The sequence below is a fragment of the Strix uralensis genome, chromosome 9 (genome assembly GCF_047716275.1).
Source record: "Strix uralensis isolate ZFMK-TIS-50842 chromosome 9, bStrUra1, whole genome shotgun sequence".
NCBI lineage: Eukaryota > Metazoa > Chordata > Aves > Strigiformes > Strigidae > Strix > Strix uralensis.
The window spans coordinates 9,597,096-9,621,292 of record NC_133980.1 but is presented as its reverse complement, the minus strand read 5'-3'; the positions used below and the strand labels follow the sequence as shown (position 1 = coordinate 9,621,292).

The 24,197-nt window shown below is 40.5% G+C and overlaps 1 protein-coding gene across 7 annotated transcripts in view; it reads right to left on the bottom strand.

The window, feature by feature from the left end:
- The window catches only part of FXR1 (FMR1 autosomal homolog 1), a 37,548-nt gene extending 14,886 nt beyond the window's left edge, over positions 1-22,662 (bottom strand). For 4 of the 7 annotated variants that reach the window (XM_074878562.1, XM_074878565.1, XM_074878563.1 and 1 more), the window contains exons 1-8: positions 22,508-22,662; positions 12,515-12,567; positions 8,543-8,636; positions 7,218-7,289; positions 4,893-5,041; positions 4,361-4,454; positions 3,348-3,464; positions 3,078-3,248 (exon numbers count right to left, since the gene is read on the bottom strand). In XM_074878562.1, coding sequence (XP_074734663.1) covers positions 3,078-3,248; positions 3,348-3,464; positions 4,361-4,454; positions 4,893-5,041; positions 7,218-7,289; positions 8,543-8,636; positions 12,515-12,567; positions 22,508-22,558 — 801 coding nt within the window. In that variant the 5' untranslated portion in view covers positions 22,559-22,662. Of the gene's footprint in view, positions 1-3,077; positions 3,249-3,347; positions 3,465-4,360; positions 4,455-4,892; positions 5,042-7,217; positions 7,290-8,542; positions 8,637-11,654; positions 11,678-12,514; positions 12,568-14,782; positions 14,854-15,055; positions 15,135-22,507 lie in introns of those variants that run through there. The other 3 variants (XM_074878566.1, XM_074878564.1, XM_074878568.1) reach the window with 3 other exon arrangements.
- Between the last annotated feature and the right edge of the window lie 1,535 nt (positions 22,663-24,197).

Sequence of the window (24,197 nt, the reverse complement as noted above, 5' to 3'; positions counted from 1 at the left end):
GAAACAAGCCATCAAGCATGGAACACAGATGAACAGGAAGTTGTAGGGAGCAGAGGCTATGCTGCATATTCAAAGCAAGTGCTAAAATGATACTAACTTCAACACACGCTATCAGTTGTTCACCTTCAATGAACTCTACGAACAGCACACAACTGAAGAGTTCACCATGTCCTGCCTTGGAAGTCTGTTTATCAGTTCTCTCCCAAATAAAGATGAAGGAACAGCGACTGCTTTCACAGAAGCAGAGTCAGGATGAGAAAATGAACAACTGCCAGTAACTGCAGCTCTCCAGTGCACCCATATGTCTATCTACACTTTGCCACAAGGACTCGGAATTTTTACGTAAGTACAACCTGTATGACTCATTCACACCACAACAGTAGCATATAGAGCTATGAGATAGCATATAAAGCTGCTTTAGACAATGTATACTCAGTTCCTCACAGTCAGTAATTCAGAAAAGGAAAAGAAAAATAATTTCTCTCTAAAAATTAGCATGCACACAGATTAAAGACCTTGAAGTACTCCAATTACTATTAACTACCTTTTTAACTGAATTACAGTCTATACGTCCAACCATGCTCTGGTTATTTCACATACAATCAAGACATGTCCACATTACTAGAGGAGTCTTTAATAGAAAAATTAAATGCAGGGTGTTTCTCTAAACTCAGCATTATACCTACCATTTTTGCAGCAGGAGAATTCTACGTGAGTGCAAAACAAGAACTGTACGGCTGCAGATCTGAGGGAAAATGTTTTGTAACACAGTAGAACCTAATGGCTACATGCTGGTGGAGAGCACTCCCATTAGAAATGGAGGACCTCTCTTGGGAGTCTCACACCAGCCTGAGACAAGGTTTTGAAAGTCTCTCTAAAGTCCTCATAGCTCTTTTAGACCTTCCCGAATGGAAAAAAAACAAAACTACCTCTGGGAGTCAGTTGAGAAGCCTTATCCCCATGCAGATAAAGCCCCCAAGTCACAGCAGGGAACAGTGTTTTTTCTGTTGTGATACAAGTCTTTCTTCAAGAAAATAAAATGTGTATTACTCTCTTAGTTCAAACAGAACTGAGATAGTGGAAGCTCCAAACAGGAAACAAGTTTTCTTGTTTTCTCCAAAGGGAAAACAAGAAGTAACAGCCGCCTGAAAAAATCTGGGATAGATAGGACCTTGTTATCCTTCTATCCAAAGAACAGTTATCATACAGTTAAGTATCTTAAAAAAATGGTATAAGAGGAAAGAAGCTCAAGTGTTGAAAACTGCACAAGAATTGAATGCAATTCAATTTGGCCAGTAATAAAAATCTAAGAGAAGTTCTTCTGTTTCTGATAAGGCTCTTCCTCCTGATGAAGCACAAGATTGCAAAAGTAGGGGTAGCTAGTCACTGTCCAAGCTCTGACCTTCACAGCACTGTGGTCTCCATAACAAGTACCACAAGCAGCAGTTCAGGCAGAAGGGGAAGGGTCTTGGAATCAAAGCGGTCTCGACCAGACAAGGAAAAAGCACAAACAGCATCCCATACAGTTTAGCTTCCTTCTAATCATACAGCTTTCCAATATTCTTTAAAATCTATCTCCCTGTTCCTTCCCTCAAAGATTCTGGCCCTGAGTAACAATGAACTTCTGTCTGCATGCAAAACATTAGCTGTAGGAGACCCTCTGACCCTCACTACAGCATCAAGGACACTGGATCACTACTCCCACACATCTCTCAACTTAAAATTGTCTGCCCATGCATTCGGCCATTAGGGCCTGGCTGCTTGCCAACTTCAGCTGAAAAGAGGTAAAAAGAGTAGACAAGTACACCCAGATGCTGAAGCCCTAGTCACATGGAATGTTTAGGTTGCCTGGCTTTTTTAGAAGCAGCTATCACTTCTAGGAAGGACAAGGCTGGATGTGTCTAAAGGCATTTTTATTTAGGGGGCATCTGGTATTTATAATCGTTGCCATGCACTACTGTAAGAGGCTGGTGACAGTCACAACCTTTCCACAAGTTTCAGTATCACATCATTCATGTTAAGGAGCTCAAAACTGGAGTACACTAGACATTTTACTGCATTTAAACTTGTCTGATTCATCTTCATTAACTGTGAGATGTGATTTACTCGTAGTATGAGGTCAAAAAAGGATCTGTTGCCACCCTGATACCCTGGAAGTGTTTAAGGTTTCCTGAGAAAGGACACAAAACTGCAGAGATACTGAAGAGTACAAAAGTTTGGCCTTCTCTCAGCAATACCAATTTCATCTGACCCTTGGATCACAACCAGGTTCTACTCCTGACATGCATGGAGCATAATTCAAGACCACAGACTCATGAAACAGTAGACAATGAAGGATTTCTGAAAGTGTTAACACCAGAGATTCAGGTGCTAGCGCCACCTGTAGAGTTGGTAACATGGGACAGAAACCCTCAAGACATGTTCTGAGTGGCCCTGGTGACAGAGGCACCTTTGTCACTACTCTTCTGCCTCCTGAATGGATCAGTGTTTTGGTCCAAAGACAGTTACATTTCAAGGCACTTGTGAGAGTTAAAACAGATCAGGTAAGAGTCACACAAATGGAATTAACTGAGAGCAAACCAGTATTATTGCCAAATATGGCCAAAGCCAGCATTAAATTGCCAAAATAAAAGTGTTGGAAGCAGCAGATAGTCTTTTAACACATTTGGCTAGGTCAGAAGAGCAGACACCACACACAGGAACTAGAAAGGGAGGAGGGGGAGAACCAACAAGAACAGCATATACAGTCTGAAGGGGAAAAAAGGGTAAAAATCTGTGATCAAGTAAAATAGCAAATGATACTTCTCTCAGGCTGACAGATGTACTGTGCAGTTATAAAATTTGTGCATCAGGACATGGACTAATTAAGACAACACATCTTACAGAGGTCACCATCGCAATGAAGTCTTGTATTTCAAATACACGTAGTATAAGCTGCCGTAGTGTGAACATGCATATAGTCACTCGGACAACTACTCAGCTATTTCCAGTTCTTAGTTCTAGGTACAGCTCTCACCATTCTAAAAGCAGATATCAAGTGAAATACTCATTAGACTCATACAAAGCTTCCCCCTTACCTCTCCATAGATTCTGAAAGTACCAGTATCCTCCTCCAGCTCAATGGCAGTAACTCCTGGAACCTTTCTGGCTTGCTGTATGTTACTGCCATGTGTTCCTATAGCAAGTCCCATTAAATCTTCTCTGACTACAAATTCCTCATGAAATGCTGCAGCAAGCTGTTTTGTGCACTGAAAGGAAAACAAAGTAAGACTCATCCACATGCACGCAATGTAATGTACAGGTATGTGCTCAGTTTCAAGCAACAAGAATTACAAGCTCTGGCTTACTTCTAAGTGTTTTGTAGCTTCTTCATTTCTTGACATAAGCATAAGTTTGGTACGAATGCTGCGCAGATGCATGTCACTCAGTATATTCACTCTCTTCACTGTTGCTTCACTGGCAGACTACAGAAGAGAAGGAACATGAAGTTTCATTTTTTAAGCAAATCCACATTTAAAGGATAAACCAGGAGCCTATTTAAATTAAATCATAATCTAAATTTCCAGAACTTATATGGACATTATTCTTCCTCAAAACAAATGAGAAATTCAGCACCACCTCCGCAAACAGAAATTTTCTGTTCTCACAGCATATTTTACACTAAGGATTTTGCTGCTGGATATACAACAGTAATTCTTTCCCCTTGATATTCCCCAGACAAACAAATTAAATATCATTCTACCATATATATACTTGTCATTCACTGTCTGAATGGCAGAGCTAGGAAATAAGCAAGGAAAACACAATTCCAGAGAGTGCGGTTCACGTGGATAATACTAAGTAAACAGAACTGTAAAGAGAAACTAAGGCTGGGAAAACTCTATGTAAGAAGAGAAAACCATGACAGAAGAATTTAAGTGAACAATTCCTTCACAGCTCTGCTGAACCAATGCAGTTCTTCATGTGGAAACACAGCTGTAGGTCAAAGTGCAAAATGTAACACAGTAACACAGGGGGAAATCTACTGCTCCAGAGCAAGGTAAGCTCCAGTTAGCTTTGAGCCATCTGCACACATCAGTGAAACAGCACTCAGTTGTGGATGACAAAAATCATAAAAACAATGAGACTGGAAGCTGCTCCTAAATTTAGGCTGTATGCAGTGCAGCACTCGGTAGTCCCTCCAAAAGGCCTACTCCCAAAGATTAAATCTAAACACATCTCCTTATATATTAAAGCTCTCACAATTTACATAGCTTGACAAGTTAAACCGTTTTCCATACAAATATACAGCTGGCTATATACCTCCCATAAATAATATACTGGAAATTCATGCAACATTTACATAGAAATAATTACTTACCAGTATTATTAGTTGAGCAGTTTCAGCATGATAAAAAATTCGACATGCTCCCACAGCTTTCTTGAAATCTTTATGTGCATTTTCATTAGCACACCTAAGGAGACAAAATGATTGTTATTTCAACAAGTCGCATCAAAACAGAACATGTAATATCATGATCAGAACCAAGAATGTTTCATAGTTTACAGCAAAGACTGCTCAGAAACTGGAAAATTCCCCGTCTCCTTCACACGGTTCCTGAGCTTATTTCTCTGTGGCCTGGATGCCATCACGGTTATTTGGCAAGTCTCAGTACCAGAGGCCCACTGTGAGTGCATCACTTCTCCAAGCCTGAAGCACGACCTGAAGCTCCCTTTTGTCCTCAAACTAAAAGCTCAGCAGGGATCCCAGACAACAGTTTCTAAACCAGCTACTGCAGCCATAGCCACCCTTAAGGTTCTTCATGGACCTGTCTCTAAAATGTAAGCCAAGAGGGGTTTTTCCCACCCTCAAATACAGTAAATGACTTATTAAAGCATGCAGAGCTACTCACGCATCTCTCAGATCTTCAGGAACATCCACTGTGCACTTGAAAAAGGTGTTCTTTTTGACAGTTTTATTTTGATTCACAGGTCGGAGTCGTTCATAAGTGACAATTTCATTGTAAGTGGCATCACAAGCAGCATATTCAATGACATAAAACTATGGAAGAATTTTTTTTTAAATGGTAACTTCAGTAAGGAACAGCAAAGACTTATCAGCATCACCAAGAAAGTACAAAATGTGAATGTATTGACTAAAACATATATCTGCTTTGATGCAGTGTTACAATTCTACACAAATGAGCCTAGATGTATTTCCATACCCATGTGATACCTCAGTGAAGTCAGGGCACCATATCAGCATAATTTCAGTCCCTATAAAAGCATCTTTAACTGATTTTTCTCATGTCCATCCCTCTTCAAATACCTACTTTAGTGCAGTTCACATTCCAAAATTCAAGATGTTTACTGGAGTTCCAATTCTAAAAAATACCTAACAGAGAAGCAAAGAACTCATTCTTCACAGAAATATCTGCTCTGCAACAGTTTTAAAAGAAAAAAAGGCAAATCCACTGATTCAATGGGCAAACTACCTGCAAATCATGTAAGATCAAAGGGAAATAAAAATTCAATCTTTTTGATACACACTATCCTAAATTTAGGAAGGCAAGAGAACTAAGAAGATTTAACAGCTACCAATAATCCACTCCTACACTTCAACCCAACACATGCCTGGCTTTGTGTTAGGGATGCAGCTTCCTCCTATCCTCCCTTCTACCTGTACACAATTTAGGAATGCAGCAGTACTTTCTCCTCTCCCTCCCTCAAATCTGTTTTTGTCAATACACACAATTTACTCAAGCATCAGGAAAAAGTGAATCACTAAGGTCATGACGCATTTTTCCACATGCTATTTTCCAATTTCCAGTTTTAAGTTTAGCTTAGGTATCATCCTAATCACATAAAGCTGCTTTGAAACATCACAAAACAAGTTAAAATAATGAAAAATAAATACTAAACAGACAATTAAATTTAATAGAACTACCTCCATTTAAAGAAAAAATAACTCCTATAGTTAAAGATCATTCTGGTTATCAGAACAATCACAAAGCTAACTATCATTAGATACAGAGGTTGTTTGTGAATTTCACGTTTGAGGAAAAAAATCTGAATATGGAATCCATGTTAAAGACTGCACAAAGAAGCCAAAATTGAACTGTGAGGTTTTCTGGGGAGGGCAATTCCATAAAATAACAGATTTGACAATGCTGTATAAAGGTACCAGCCACCTGAGGATGAAAAATCATTTTTATTCTGTCAAAAACACTAGAAAATTAAGAATTGGATAAAACTGCTTTTAAATTCAGAATTTTTCTTTTACTACCTTTTTTAAATAAGCAGCACAGCAAGGTAACTGATACTAAAATCCAAATTTCTATGACATAAGAGAAGCAGAGAAGCCCCAAATCACAAACTCTAATCAGTTTGTCTCCTCTTGTTTTCTTAACAAGCTGTTCATCCACATGGATCAAGACACAGACTCTTCCTTTGATAACTGTTTACCACCACCTTACCCTCACAGAGCTCAATGGCAGTTACTATTTGTTTACAGTTTTTAAACAATATCAGAAATCGGACATTTTTTTTTCCCCAACCCTGTTTCCTTTGGTTTTAGGAATCTAACACAGTAAGAAGCGTCAAAACACAGGACCCTTCCTACCACGAAGTTAAACTCTCTTGCTATCATTTCACAAAATAAAGCTTTAATGAGACTGTATGAGACACTGCCATAGCTCTATACACTTCAGTGTCTGAATCTACAAGTTGTTTTGCACGTGCAACTCTTAAGAGCCAGTGGTGAAATACAAACTTGACATATGTAAAAGCAAACCAACCAGTGTCTCTGCACTACACTGAGCAGAAATGCATACACAAAAAAGAACCCACAGCACCACACATCAATAGCTACAGCATGCTTAATTTATGAAGTTTAAACACCGACTTTAACCACAGGCAAAGCATATTGCTTCACTTAATTTTTAGCACCAAGTTCAGTTCACAAAGTAGGTTTGTTATAAGTCCTGTTCTTACACGTGCATACAATCCTCCAAGCAATTAAACTACTAATAATGGAAGTGACTTGCTCAGCTATAAACACACAACCCTCACTTGTGTAACACAGCATGGGTCATTCCAAAGTGATCTCAATCTAAAATTGTTTTGTCATGTTTTTGTATTGGTAGTACTTTTTTCATAGTCTTTCCATCACAAAGACCTTTCATATTTACTGTATTTAACATTAACAGCACAAAATCAGTAGGTTTTAAATTATTTACCTCTCCTTTCATCATTCGAACTTTTGCCAGCCACCAGCCACAAGGTTCCTGGTCATTTGCTCTAGAATAAACCTGAAAGCGGAAGTAGTAAGAAACACTGAAAGCAAGTACAGACATAATTCACTTGCCTGCACATATAACATAGAAAGAACATCCCAACTTTTCTAATTTTCATTAAAAAGGAATAGTATGCTACACAAAAATAATTTTTGTATCGACTACCCAGGCACATGCTTCTTGCACAAATTATTATTTTGCACTACAAGGATTGTGAACGACTTCCTTTGCATATATTACCAACAATTCAGAAGAAATTTTTAAAGATAAAAACTCAGCTCAATGCTTACTCAGGGGCAATTTCTCATGAAATTCAAACACTTTGAACTGAAAGTTCACACATAAAAGTAACTCCTCAGTTAAGATTTTTGTTTTGTCCTTGGCTTACTTGGTATACCTAGGACTACTGAAATGAACCAAGTCATATGACAACACATTCAAGAAATACTACCAAGTTAATGCAAGATCAGATAGAAAACAGATGACTTATGAAACTTTCATTTTCCTCATCTTCTGTAAGTTTCAGTTACTGCTTATTACACTTCTGACAGGCCAAAGTCATTTGCATGCAGACTAAACAAAAAATGTTGCAATAGTGAGGTAGAAAACAATCCTTTACATTTAACTTCTAACAGAGCCAACAAATAGCATGTATTTCAAACAACAGAAAAACCCAGCACCTATACTACATTATTTCTTAGATTTCTAACCCCAAACTATAAAGATATCCTAAAGAAATTCATTACTTTGATTTTATGGACAAGTAAAAAGCAGAAGTTAAACTAATTACTAAATTACTAAAGATACTACAATGAGCTGGGAACAGAACATGCACCTTTTAATTTCCCGGTTTAATACATCATTAATGGTTAACACTGTTTCTCTGTAAAAGAGTATAATTCACACAATTTCCTACCAGATAGTACCAGGTATTTTACCTGGGTTAAAACTCTTGTTATTGGAAGAGCTTTATTATGTCTTCACATCAAAACATTTCCCACAGTTACATTCCAGATCAAAAATGAAAATTACCCAGTTCTAATTCTGAAACATTCTCAGCTATTCTAAGTTTTAGATTTTGAGACTGTTCCATTGGTAGTTCTGTGAAAAAACTTATATGTCACTGTTTCACTGAAAGCCTACTAAATCCATCACTAGAGACATGCTCCATTTTAAATCTTCACTTTGGCAATGTACTTAAAATCATCATCACCACCCTGAACAGACAATCAGTTATGGATCAGGACAGTTTATTAGAATAAACTCACCTCCACTTCATCTCCTTCACCAATTTCTTTCTTGATATCAGGGGGTGGTGGTAATCTGACTTCATTAAAGGGTACCTGGCGCTCTGGTTGCCAACTGGAAGTTGAAGAAAACATTACACGTTATTTCTAGAATTTTCATGTTGTTTTCTTAAGTTTTATTTTTAAAAATCTTGAGTTTTAATTAAACTCACTCCATATAATCAAGTCTGTTTCTTCACTCCTAGAAAGCAAACCTTATAAGCAAAGGAACAAAATAATCCTGTCCAGACAAAAATAGTATCCGGGAAGATATAAATTTGACTCTGATCGTTAACAAAACTTTACACTTTTATCTACAAACTTGCTAACACTCCCCATTAAGTGTCTGGCAAACAGTTTCAGTTCAAAACATACCTTTATATCTGTTTATCAATACCAATTATTATTAGGCATATAAAATTAAAATTTTACCTTCTTGTACAGAAAGGCTATTCATTTTACCACAGCAGGCTCTACAAAGCATTTTACTTGTAGAAGTGTATATTTTAGACACATTTTACAAAGGCTACTGGAGCAATTCACATCCTCTGTGTTCTCCTGAAATTCCTTTTCCTTCTACTGTGCAAACGTCATGGAATACCATCAGCCGTTCCTCACTCTTTTAGTCAGAAACTCAACTGACAACTCTGCCCAGGTTGAAATAAAACCAGGGGAAAAAACACGCCCCTCCAAACTTATTAACTTATATCTGAGGGACAATATCTGTCAAAGCATTCCAATGTTTATGCCCATCTTAAAGTTCACATCAGATACAGACAGGATCCAGAACCAGCTTGTAACAGTATGGATTACTGCAAGTAATTTGTTTTGCTTACTTACAATACATGAAAACAGAGCAGCCTAAGTTAGTGGAACAAGCCTCAGCCTTAAGAACAATGGGCACTTCCGCAATTTTCTACAAGATGGATACATTTATATGTTTTCTTCAGAAAGACAGCTTATGCTCAAATACCTCACTTAATAAAGATGTGAGGTATCCACAGTTTTGCTCTAACCCTTATTATAGACTCCGTTTTTCTTTTAACTATAGTAGAACTTTGAAAAACAAGAAAAAAACCCATGAAGATTATGGATAGCTTTTGTTGAAGTTGGAAGGCATTTTGGCCATAAAATGCTATTTAAATATCATTCTAATTCTGAGAAATGGGGCTGGCAAAAATCACTTGTAATTCAATTGCCCTTGTTGCAACTATAATGGTCACTAAACTCAGGCTTTGGGTTTTTCCTTCCCCTCCCTGCCTTTGTGAAGTTATTACTCTAACAGATGCAAAGGCTTGAGGACAAAATGCGCTCCCTGAATTATAGGAAATATAAAACTTCACTTTAGAAACAGTGTGAGCATAATAATCATAACTGAACAACAGGATCAAAAATGTTGCAAACTCAAATGAGCTACTTAAAGTTCTCTTGAGAATTTCAACTGTGTCTTGTAGTTATGGAATCTAGCAAATGGAAGCTTACAGAAAGTTAGAAATTCCCCGTAATGAGATGCTAGGATTGAAGAGACATTGTACCTTCAATAAAATCCACTCGAAGTTGCAGTAGGCTACTTTTGGTTCCATCTCTAATTGTGCAAGAAGCGGATGGACCAATAATGACTTACCCCTATCAGCTGCAAGCTGTTTTGGTATTTTTTAATAAAACAGTGGAAAAGTGCACACAAGGCTCAATTCTCAGAATATGAGTCAAAGTTTTGATGGCAGAAAGTCCAAAATTGGAGCATCTCACTGGTGAAATGCAAAACACGAAATGGCTTGTGACGGGCTACAAATTACCTACTAAGAGGATCTGACAGAACTGATGCCTAATAGTCAGCATGATTACCCCAAATATCTGGCACAAATTACAAAAGAGGGAGGTGCTTGCTTCTTACAACGGAGAAGTCTTTCTTTCAATATGGCTGCTTCAAACTCCAATGGGTCTATATGAAATTGCAGCTCAAGATCCAATTTTCTGCCTCATACAGTAATAAACGTTTCCAGTTCCTGAAGCGTCTGTGTCCATCCTCCATGTCCTTACCTCCAAAACTTGTCTCTTAAAAGAATCAAGGCTATCTGCCCAGAGATTAATTATTGCTATGGCCACAAAATCATCATTAGCTGTCTGTGCTAGTACACCAACTTTGGGAACCTTACAATAGCTGTAGATAAGACTGGTTAACAATAGCAGAAAATGCAAACTGACAATTCAGACCGCCTTTAGCGGAGTAGATGTGTTTACTTTGGTAGTGCTGATCACTATCACAACACAATGATGCATTCAGGACAGGACACTTGCCAACTTTGGTTCTACTAAAGCCCTTATGAATTTAACTCAGTAAAAAGGGTAACAATTTATCAAATCTACATCACAGATTAATTTGACTAGAACTGTATCCACGCTTCCTGATATGACCTATTTTTGGTCAACAAAACACTCGACATATGTTGTAGCCCATCCTTTTTGGAACATGGCTGCTGCTGCTGCCAGACTTTCTGTAAAGCACACGGATGACATGGACACTAAACACTAGAAATGTGTTTGCCAACAACTAAAGCCCCTGCTGTGAACCACAGGCACTTCCTTTCGCTTACTTGGTTTCTCACGTGGAAGTATATCCTTTGAAGGCAAAGAGCCTCCTACCTTAAAGAAAAGTAATATAGATGTTAAATATGAAACTGAATATTTTTCACATCTCCTCAGACCATGGATAGGATGAAGGACCCAACTTGTTTTTTCTGTTTGGCGCGCTTTGGCGTGGGGGTATGAAAACCTAGAAGACAGTAACATCTTCCATAACTACTTCAGTAAGTATTAGTACAAACTATGGTTGCCACCTCACCTTCTAACTATTTTTCATAAAAGAAGGGCTAGAAAACACAGGTTCGAAAGAAACAAAGACTGGACTTTGAAGGGTAAACCCCAGGATTACTTCTTTTCCCCCCCTAGAATTTATTTTTATACACATGTATATATGTATACACTGTACCTGTACACACATATATACACACCCACCCTAGGATTATACATTCACAATTATAAAATACTGTTTATGAACGCACACTTGCACGCTCCCTAGTATTACTTTTATTACCCAGCAATCTCTCTTGAAGAAAGGCTCAAAGACTCATCTACAGGTTGGTGCTGGCAGATTTTAATAACAATATTCACATCAAATGCTGACACATTTTAAGGATCTCCACCTAGCAACTGGAAGAGAAACAGGAAAGAGGATGTAGCTCCCAGAATATCTTAATTAGTCCTGAAATCTCTCAGGTAATCCACAGTGTTATCAGTCTGAATGCCGAACAACAGGTATTCATTTGTACTTTACCATCCCAAGGATTATTTGACTTGCCACTACAAGTCCCTAGCACTGCTGTGTTTACATAGCAAAAGAAGAGGGCCTCATGGATAATTCTTTCTCCAGATTTGCAGCCTTTTCCACAAAAAAAAAAAAAAAATTGGATCTTTAGACTGGATATCTATGCATTTTTGTTTTCTTAATAGTTAAAATGAAAGAAGTATCCTGACAGTGGTTGATTTATCTGTTCCCCTCTAGTTGAGAGCACTGATGAGCATTCCTCAGATCAGACATGTAGAGAATTGTTTACTTAATAGAAGTACTTTGGTATTTTCCACCTTTTTCTGCTTGAGTGTAAGAGCATCATGCCTCTGTCACTGATTATTTTAATTAAATTTGGCTGTCACATCTATGGACATCATTAAGATACCAAAAAATGTAAAGGACTGTGTATCTGATCAGCTGAATTCTGATATAGCGGTTCATAGAGACTGTGAACAGAATAGTAAGCCTGTACTTCTAGAACTATACATTTCTAATAAAATCTACTTCATCTTAATGTCAAAACAAACAAAAAACACCACCAAAAGCACAAACCCGAAATAACAACCTAATACTCAAATGATTTTTTTTTAAAATAAAATACTTACTTGTTTTCAAATACAACTGTGAGCGAGTCCTCATGAACATCTTTGATAAATCCCTAAAACAAAAACATTGTTATGGTAAGAATGCACGTGAAATGAAAACAAGGCAGCAATTTCAATACAGCCTGAAACTATGCCAAACAGCAGACCACCACTAATACTATGGTTCCAATTTTGGAAAGTTCCAAGACACGATCCCACTGTTCACATGAGGTTGCTGATACCCTTAGTTGGCTATCCCAAGAAATACAGTGCACAGGGCTTGTTTCAAATGACTGCTCAAATCAGCACATTTACAACTGAAAGCTCACTATCAGAGTTTACTATTTTATCTACAGGTGTGCACAACTGTTTTACAGGCACAAAATGAGAAGACAATTAGTACAACTCACAATCCAATAGCTGGGCACAGCACTATTTGCTTTATAGGTGTTCTTCTCAACACAAAACTGAATCCCCCACAACCATCCTTCAGAACGGTATGACAGAAAGTTTGGATAAAATTTGGCAATACAGGCTGCCACAGAGCTAGTTACAATATCATCTTTCAAGTACCAAAAGGAGGACTGTCTGAAGCCAAATACCTGTAGGCCCTCACAGGAAAACAAAGAGAATACAAGTATTTCACGTTTTTGTGTGTCACATTATGATCATCTCAGGAACAATTGAAGGGGAAATCCCACTTCCCTTTCTTTTGAAAAACAAAGGGCTTTTTTATGTCAAAAACCTGTATCTATCACATTGTTCTTTGTCTTCAGCTGTACTCAAGTATCCATGCAGTAATTAAGTTCCTATATCTCTTGGTTAAGGAAGGCATGTTGCAAAAAACCCCCAAGGAAACAAAGGGACAAGAAAAATCTTTCAAACTACTCCTGCTTTTGCTATCGCTGCTGTTTGCCCGAGCAGAGGTCGAGGAAGAACCTGCAGTTTTAAAGGAGTAAGAGAGTTGCATAGGTATGTTAAGAGAAGTTCCAGGAAATTTGCTGAATGGATTATATTCACTTAAGAAACTGCCAGCTGAGGAGGACAAAGAACGTATCAACTGTGCAATGAGCAGCTAGTCCACAGAGGTATTATGTGTCAGCTTAGGGAAAGGTAAATTTTGACACAGGAGATGCCTCAATGTAACGATGGACAGGAAAGGAGCCCCTACTGACAGCTAGTTGCAAAGGGCCTATGTGAACAAATCTCCTTTTACTTGAGCTTGTACTCAGGCAATGCTGTAAAGGCATTTGCTCAAAATCTGCTTTTCTGCTCCCTGAGCTTCACCCCAAACCATCTGCCAGCAACACAGAAGACTGGTTCTAACAGAAAGCTTACTGGGAACCCTGAACAAAGCAGGTCATCAGTAATCACAAAAATCACCTCGTTGAACCATCTAATGTGTTCCTAATAAAATAAACCATTTCAAAGGCCATCCTGTCACTGCAAGGGAAAGAAGACAAATGTCTTTGAAAGGTAAGCAACTGAAACTGTTGATGATAAAATACACCCATAATTAAGGACTTTCAGTTTCAAGGAAGTTTCTGTACAGGTGAACTGGACAACAACACTGAAGTTATGTCTGTTTAAAGATGCAAAGAGCATACAAAATTTTACTGCCTGAAGTATGTTTTAGATAACACAGGTAAAGCAGAACTTCTATTAAATTTATGCTACCACTGTCCCCTGTAAACGTGCCCCAACATGGGGATGAGTAACGACATAAAGCGCAGGAAATAAAGAGTTGTTCTACTGCAACTCATTCAAACTCTATCGAGGGTGGAAAAAGCCCAGCCACAGCACTGCACACCAAATTCACACAGTCCAACATTCTGCCGAACAGCAACTTATCAACAGAAAGCAGTATTTACAGAAAGAGATTCAACTCCCTGCTATGGGCAGCCATTTATCTGCATTCCAAGACTCTGTGATTCAGTATTAGTCTTTGCCTCCTTATGCTGCTTTATTTCATAGCTGAACCTTACCTCTTATTTACATTATTTCATGCTCCCACACTAGTCAGCATGGAGGGAAGGGGGAAATAGGTATTTCATTTCTAAGGTCAGCCTATAGCAGCTGAAAATTTATTCTGCAGATCTGAATTCAATTGTCCTTCCTTTGTTAAAAAACAGAACTTCAGAATCCAGGGAGATTCAAAAATTAGGTACCATAAAACACCTGAAAAACATTTAGAATATAATGCTCTGCAGAGTTTAGAAAATCCTGAATCCACTGACTAGCTAGCTGCAGGTTTCATTAATAAGAGAAAGGGGAAAAAAGGAATCCCACCTGCATTGACTTTCCAGGTTTTCAGACAATTAGTCCATTACTAGGTGAAGTCTGGCTTTCTGTGTTAGCGGTACAAACAGGTTTAATATTCACAACTGATTTTCAAGTTAATGTCCTGCTAAAGAATGGGAAAGCTGAAGTGGAACAATAATGCAGAGATATGACTAGCAGCAGACTAACAGCTGACACTGCACAGAGGTCAGCTGCATAAACAGAAACATTGAACACTTCTTAATAAAATCAAAAGTACAAATTCCGACAAAGAGTCCGTACATTTTACGACACCATGTGGGTTTCAGGAACTCCTCCACACAAGAAAGTCTTTCAGTTCAAAGTGCCCGCACTGCTCTTCCTGTAGAACAATATAATGCAGACTCATGGCTAGCAGACATGGATGCAGTAACTTGCCTGAAACTACCTGAAGAGCATTTTCAGTTGGCATTCTCAAACTCTTTCACTTCACAGTATTTATACACTCAAAATCAAATATAACATTTATCAGTTATGCACTTCAGGTCACAAATAGACATATGTAAAGTATTAAATAAAATTATGTAATTAAATAATTACATTGTTGAGAGGCCTGAAAAAAGTCTGATCAGAGTCTAATTGTACAAACACAAGACTAATAGTGAAGGAATAACATAAAAGTCAAAAATCCCCAGTATAATTCTTCCTACTATTATCAATTTCTCTACAGCTGTGGGCAAGAAATAGCATTTACAGTAACTGAAGCACAGTCTAGGAGGTATTACAGACTGTATGGTTCATTTGTAATACAACTAGAAATAACCAGAATTCAATATAGGTTTTAAATAGTTTTATACGATATTACTCCAATATTGCCAAGAAACATGCCAAAAGTATCATCAAAACATTCATCAAAAGCAAAAATTCCTTCATACTATTTTCCTGCCTACAACCCTGACCTTTACTATAAGCATTATCAGCTGTCACTTACATCTACAAGATAAAAACAGACAAACATATTTCATGCATATCAGAATGAGATTTAGTGTAATTTTTAAAGTATTCCAATAGCCTAGAGATTTTTTAAAAGGTTTTACAAAAAACCTGTGACATTAAGATACTCTGCAATACAAAGCAGATTTTTTTATATTTAAAGTTACATTAAATCCTATAAATTCACAAGGATTTCTTCAGAAAGGGTGTGATGAACATAAAACAGGAAAGTAAATATCCTGGTTTTCAAGTAGGAGTTTCGAAGGAGTTCTTTATTGGTGAGGTAACCTATCAAAATAGATTTGTACTCTAAGCTTGTACTAGTCATGTCTGATACTGTATCAAAAACATTTTCTACTAAATTGAGTAATGATGCCTCATCTTAACTCCTGCTCAAATGAACAAGGTACTCCATTACTGAATTTTAATTCAGCAGTGTTGCCTGAGATAGATAATGCCAATATCTAAGTATGAAATGTTCTATGTTCCCTACACATCACTCCATGTATTCTCATTCCAGACAGAGGTGACGAGGCAAAGCTAACAAGAGACCACCAAAGACATCATCAATAACTGCACTGGCATCAAAACCACAGAGTGATGAATTGTATTAGCAGCAAGTAAGCTTACACATACCAGTTGTGTGTGTTTTATACCACATACAGTACTGTGGAGGCCAGGAAGGGAAGAAAAATTGATGCAACTTCATCTTGCCAGACTTCTGATCTAGACTGTCCAGATATTAGTGTCAGTCATTCAGTTTACGCTGTGAGCTGGGTCTCTGGAAGCCCATGTATGCCCTGCTTGCTGTGGCCCAGCCCACGAGGCAGACAGGAGACTGTACTGTACTACAGGCTATTAATGTCACACTGGCTCCCCAGGCACCTCGGTTCAGACCTGTCTCTGCCACTCACTTGGCAGAAGCCAGGCTCCCAACACTGGCACCTGTAAAACAAGGGGTAATATTGCTAGGACTCCTGCCTAGGTTTGGGATCAGAGATACAGCAAATCTTACACTGGGCCATATTGTGTTAAGTATGAACAAAAGGACAGGAAACTATGAACAGATCATTTGCCACTAAAATCACTACGGTTGAGACTTCATCTCATAAGACACACACACACACTCTTTCCCTTTTACCTGGGTTTTGCTCATGGATTAAGAACTGCTGATAACATAAACGGATCAAGACTTACTCAAGTGCCCTTACAGTGAACTGTATGTCTCTGTATATATATACACACATACTTTTTTTAAAAATCCAGTTCCGGGCAAAGTCATAAAAATCTCTGTAACAGGCAGATGCAACCCAAGTTCCCCCTTCATCCTGCTTTCTTATCTGACCCCCAAGTAGGATGGTCCAATCTAAAAATGAGGTGCTGTTAGTTTAGCTGCAAACGTTCTTTCCAGGGACAGCCGCTGTGTTGGCTTTTGAGTCACACATACCTGCACACTAAAAAGTATATGAAGATCACCTTACCCACTGCTGAGCAAATTTCAAACAGTAAACGCTTTGGCATCTGGTACCATGGACTGTTTCTGAATCAGTGACATAAAGGTCAAGAAGCCTATATCCAATTACCAATCCTTTCACTCCTTTCAGAAGCAAGAACCGTCAGTATCTTTAACTAACATCCATACACAACTGTTTCATGTAACAAATTTGTGAAATAATTATTACTAAGGGATGTATTCCATGCTGAACCCCCAGGGGAAAAAAAAACAACAACAAAAAAAGCAAAGGCAGAAAACTTGTAAATAATCAAATCACAGAACAAAAAAGACTGAACTTTGTAAGTACTATTTTCATTAGAAGTGATTAGCTGCACCTGCTTATACAAGGATTGATAAAAGAACGCAGATCTAGCTTGCTGCAAAACACAAACATTACAAGCAGACATCAGGTAAGAAAAAGATCCTGAACTACTGTATCAATTCTAGCAACCAGTTTAATCTATGACTTGACAGCTTATTTCCATTCACAATCATAATTATCATATGTAAATTCAAGGGTCCTCATAACAGTTATGCAAGAGTTTCAGCACTGAATCCCCTGGTTTAGGCTTATTCACCACTCTGAATGACTCACACAACTTATACTGCTTCTTCACGTGCATATTCCCAAAGGGCAAAACTTCTGAAAAGACACCCTCCACTGATTATGTACACCAGCAATCAATGATCACTGCCTGCTTGCGGCATCTCCCTTTTAGCTGCCTGAAAGGGTCAAGCAAATGGCTCATCAACAGCAATGAGGACTACAGGTATTGCACCAGTCTACACAACTTTCAAGAGATCAGTAACAACTGTAAGATGTCTGAAATTTGCCACCCATTAGGGCTAGATAAAATAAATGCTGACCATTATAAGGCAGTTGAGATCTTTAAAGAAAAAAAAAAAAGTCATTCCAGTTACCATGTTTCCTGGTGTAGTAGTTGGGTATGAACAGCTGTGTAAGCTACACTCCTAATGAGCGTTTCCTATTTTAATAACCGTCAAACAAAATCCATTGAGAAGAACTCAAGAGTTGTTTTCAAAGCCACTAATTAAAAAATGTAAGAAAAATTAAAAAGCCATTATATTTTTTTATTGATGCATAAACTTTTTCTCACACAGAATTGCTCACTATGCTTTGACACTGTACATGCAGTCAAATGCTGTGTACTTCTCTTTCATCATTTTTTCCCTTAGTAATATTTTGGCTAGTCTCTGCCTTGAGGCCTATGCCAAACTCCTGCTACCAGCGCTTCAGTCAGTCCTGTTAGCAGAAAACTGCACCTCTTGGAAGAGGCACAGATCAAGAATGAAGCACTTTAGAACCTGTAAATTAAAGGTTGAGTTTCATTCTAATTCACATTTTTATCTATTTTATGCCCTTGCATAATCTATGCAACTACTCTAGAAAAGAGCACAAGGGTATGCAACACAGAGTCAGTTTTTCAGCACATGTAAGTCCCTACAATGAAGATCATAGCAGATCTTTCAGAGTTATTCAGACGCCACTGAAAGATTCAGGTGGAGGAAGTTATCTGGTGGTCAATTCATGTACCTTGGCCTAATTTTACTGTAAGGCCCAACCTATATCACATAAACTGACATCTGAACTCATAAATAATGTGCGGAATCAGGGCTCTAATTTGCATACAAGTGAGCATATGCAGGCTGACGGAGATACTGAATAAAGCAGAAGCTTTCATCTTGTTCTTGACAAGAGCTGCACAAACACCCTCCACAACTGGCAGGACCAGAGGCAATGGGCACAAACTGAAACACAGGAGTTTCTGTATGAACATCAGCAAACACTTTTTATTTATTTATTTTCTTTTTTTTATTGTGAGGGTGACTGAGCACAGTCTCAGGCTGTCCAGTGAGGTTGTGGAGTCTCCATCCTCAGAGATGTGCAAGTCATCTGGACATGGTCCTGGGCAGCTGGCTCTAGATGGCCCTGCTTGAGCAGGGGTGTGGACCAGACGACCTCCCACAGTCTCTGCCAGCCTCAACCATCTGTGACTCTGCAAATTACTTAACTGATCTTAATGACACAGAGAATCATCAACCTGAACACACTGCAGTCAGGCCAAGATGAGGCTGGGGGTATTCAACTCTCACTCTCTCCAAACCACTTAAGAGGCCAAAGAAACCCAGGTATTTTTGGCCATTTCACATAAAAAAAGAAAAGTCTAATGTCTCAAAGATAAAAGCTAACCTGCAATCTAGCAGTTGCCTAGAAAGCATCAACTGTTCTGCTCTCAGTAGGTCCTCACCACAGCTCTAACATATGAAAACCCTTAACCAGCAGGGTTGTTCAACCCTGTCTGTTCTCCTCCCTGTTCCACAACACAAACTCCGCCTTTTTTTCAGAAGACCATGACCACTTTGAGCCCTATCAGTGCCATCTGTTCTCTAAAGACAATGGGTGCTTAATATTATGATATATGCAAAATCTTCTGAGCCGCAGGGAGAGGCTAAACACTGGCTCTGCTGTATACTGGTTGAGACCTGGGATAAAATACAAGGTAAATGTTGTCCTGTTCTCCAGATTATATTACTTATTTCAACCAAAAGGAAAAAAAAGCATAAATTAGTTTGGAAATTTATAAATAAAAGGTTAAATTTAGACTGTAATAATTTTTTTGTCCAGAACAGAGCATTAAAAAGTTATCTTGGGGTATCTACCATAACCACAGTTACTGTCCACTGATTTATGCATCATGAAAAACATTCTGACTTTTCATGTATTTTAATAAAGAACATAATTTTCCTTACTAATTTATAGCAACCATAGTGTGTATATATAAAAATATACATACAAAGAATTTCCTCTTAAATTGTATTTTACTAAAATGAAGAGCATTACTAGAGGAACAAAAGAAGCTATAAAGAATTTAATTTACCATGGTCATCTCTGATAACTACTGAAGACCCCACTATAAGGCTCCAACAGATTTAATCACTACATTTGGTCTACTACTGCTAAGTTGCAGATCATATTAACAATTCATTTAAAAAATTCTGTCATGTAATTGTTTACATCATTATTTTGTTTATCTCTGTTGGCATAGCAGGATCATTCTCATCTCATTTACTGGGAGGTATGCTGTGCTAATGAATCTGAATTCAGACTGTTCCGAGGGCAAACCTCGAATTTCATCCCATCATATAAATTCTGCTTTTCTCTTCAGAAAAATTTTGCGACCTTCTATACGGTCACATGGAGCTTAGACAAGATGAGCCTATTCTCATTATCTTACAAATGCTATTATCAGTGCTATCAGTGTCCAAAATAGGATACTTCCTAAATGAGAGTGACACGCCTCCCTCCTTTGCTTCAGAAACTTTAAACAGAAAGTTACTAGTAGTGTTATTTTAGTTCCAAAATGCATGCATAACTTCTGCCTACCTCAACAGTAAGACTCACAAAATGGAGTCACTGACAAACACATTTCAATGCATTTAGCTCACAAGAATAATCTTCTGAAATTGTGTTTCAGTTTGGTTTTGTTTTGGTTTTTTGGGGGGTTCTGTGGGTTTTTTTCCCCCCTCCACATTAACACTAGATTATTCTGAATTGAGGCTTTGGTTGCTATAGGTCCAATCACTCTAACTTGACTTCATCCACCATGCAGATGCCATCACTGGACATAATCCCCATTTCATTGATCTGAAACCCATTAACTCTATTTTAAAGTAAAACTTTTGCTTTTGTTAGTCACCGTTCACAGGGCTAAAACACAAGATGGTGCTAATCCAAGCCTGACAATTCTCACTGATTTAGGAGGAGACGTCATCATGGCAGATTTTAAATCAGGCTTATTATAATAAATTCTGTGCACACTGATCCCTTCAGTCCAAGAATTCAGTACACCTCCTAATGCTCCCATTAGTTTCACATTCCTCTTAAGCAGAGGAAACAACTAATCCATGGTTTATAAAGTTGTCCAAGATCACAAGGTAGAAAATGGAAATCTAAGAGTGTCTCCAAATTCTGGTCTTCCTAATGTGTGGAGAGGGGGAAATCAATTCTGTTTAGGAGCATCCTGTTCTAAATACAAACGATTCTGATGGGGGTTTCTGTGTGGTATTTCAAGTCCAACTGAAAATGTGTCCAATTTACAAAATTTATTATCTACTGGTTTTGGTAAAAATTTAACACACTTACCTAGCAAGGGGATATATCTTACCCCATTACATTCTTTTCTCATAAGAGTATCTCCTATTTGTCTCTTAATAGACAGCCAGTTGAAAAAACTAACTCCTGAAGTCAGCTGGTTACAATCCTTTAAATGCCAACTGCCTTTACATACTGTACAATTACCACAACTTCCAAGCCAAATCCACAGCTGCGCACAGGAAATTCAGAAAAAAAATGGACCACCCCCCCCCCACCCCCCAGTGTAATATCGCCTGTGCAATACCACACTGTGTATGCGGTTAGGCACAATAGCTCAAGAGAGTCCTGAGATTAAATACTCCCAGAACATAGCTACACTGCGTGCTCACAATACTGGCTGGAATCAGCCCTCCTGGAAAGGAAGACAGAAGGCTCTTGCCATAAAAAGAGCTGGGATTCTTAAACATCTGAAGCCAGGCTTAGGGGAAAATGACTGACGGGCAACAGCTGAGAGTATTTTGCATTGATCCTGTAACATCCTGACATTCCAGGGAGGGTGATGGTCAAGAAAGATTTCTGATGACATAAATAAACTCAAAATCTTTACAGAATTATTTAAAATATTTTAAAATCATTATTTTCGGCTCAGTTCACCCCATCCCACCCGAAGCCCCTACTGCTTCCAAAAATACCCCCCCGCCCACCCACCCACCCTTTCCCAAAGGACGTCTGAGCAAATCCCGGCGCTGTGCATCTGCTCCCCCCGGCCCTGCCAGCGCTCCCCCTTTCCGACACACTAACCTCCCTTGAGAGGAGCCCTTATCCGCCCGCCTCGTCACCACCTTCCCCAGCCATCGCCGCCCCGCTCCATCCCCGCCGCCCCCCGGCCCCCCCCTCCCCTCCCGCCAGCCCCCGGCCCCCCCCTCCCCGCCGCAGCCCCCTCCCCCCCCGCCCCCACCACACCCAGACACCTTCCCCCAACGCCCTTCCCCCCCTCACCTTCCCCTCCTCCGCGGCCCGGCGCAGGGGCTCCCCCCACGGCCGCCGGCGCCCACCCGCCTCCGGCCGACCTCAGAAACCGCCGGGCGGCCGCCCCCCGCGCTGCCCCCGCCGCGCCGGCCCCGCCGCCACACCCTCCCCACGCCGGTACCTTGTAGAAGGCCCCGTTAGAGCCGCGCACTTCCACCGTCAGCTCCTCCATGTTGAGAGCGCAAAGGACGCCGGGACGTGCTTCTAGAAACTGTCACCACGGGGGGGAGCGCTGCCGGGCTCCCCCTCCCCCTCCGCCCGCCCCCCGCGGGGTGGGGGCCGCTCCGGTGCCGCCCCGCCCCTCCTCTCCCCCCCCCCCCGCCGCGCGCGGTGGGTCTGCCCACGCCGCGGGCCGTGGCGGGGGAGCTCCCGGCCAGCGGAGCGGGGCGTTCCCTGCGGGAAGGGCTGCCGAACGCCGTCTGCCCCCCTCCCCTCCCCACCGCCCCGCCGCGGCCCACGGGAGTGGGAGCGGCCGGCTGCCGCGCGCGCCCCGCCGCTGGCCGGCGCGGCGACCGAGGGGGCTGAGCGGCGCCCGCCGCTCGCCCGCCCTGAGGCGCAGGTGGCCCCCGGCAGGCTCGCCCTGGCCCCGCCGGAGCGGCCGCCGTGTGGTAATGGAGGACGTAGCGGCGCTGGCGCTGCAGGCCGCAGTCAGCGCTGCAGGGAAAATGCGGTGTTTGGTTTGTGTTTTTTAAAACGAATTCCGAAGGCCGGGCCTTAGGGGACACCTTCCGCGCCCCAGCCGCCTCAGGCGGCCTGGCTCGCCGCCCGGTGCAATCAAGATGGTGCCCGTCATCCACCCGTCGCACCCTGCTTTCACGGTCGCTGTGCCGGGCCGTCTTTGTCCCTCCTGGTGCTCCGGCCCGGCTCTGGGGGCGGGGAGCGCCCCCCTCCTTCCGCACTTGGTCCCGCAGCGAGCGGCCCCCCGCCCCTCACGGGCCCGGCCCCCCGGGGGGGCTGCCCGCCACGCTGACGTACAGTGGGGAATCGCCCCGTTGCAGGCTGTCTCCTTTCTTCCTCCGTGTGCTGGTGCAGAGAAAAGAAATAGAAATCATAAAATGACTTTGCTATTCGATGACCCTCACAACACAATCGGACCCGAATTTTGCTATGAGCTCAATGCTCACATAAGCTTAGTCATGCAGAGCTTGATGAAAGGCCTGTATCTTTGCCAAATGCATATTTTTTTGCAATAGCTTTAAATATCAATGACAGGACTTTCAAATGGTCTTTCTGCTAATCTTTCCTGTTAGATGTCAGCCCCAAATGAACAGGAGTACATGATGGTATTTTACCCATCAGATGTTTTCATTTTTAGTTTCTCCATGCTCATCTCCCATTGTAGCTTTTTTGCCAGTTCTAACCACGTCTGTCAGAAGGGTGAGGATTTCACATAATATTTTAACAAGCGATAGGACAAAAGAAAATGGCCTCAAGTTGTGCCAGGGAAGGTTCAGGATATTAGGATGGATATTAGGAAGCATTTCTTTACAGAACGGGTTGTTAGGCGTTGGAATGGGCTGCCCAGGGCAGTGGTGGAGTCCCCATCCCTGGAGGGGTTGAAGAGTCGGGCTGACCCAGCGCTGAGGGATACGGTGTAGTTGAGAACGGTCAGTGTGAGGTTAATGGTTGGACTAGGTGATCTTCAAGGTCTTTTCGAACCTCAATAATTCTGTGATTCTGTAATACAGGCCTAAAAGTTTTGAGAAACCTGGCTACTGGGTGAGGAGACTCAAATGTGCCACAACTGCAGGAAGAATAGGGTTCCACATCATTGGCTTCACTGGCGTGTTGCTGGCTAACCCCCACACGTG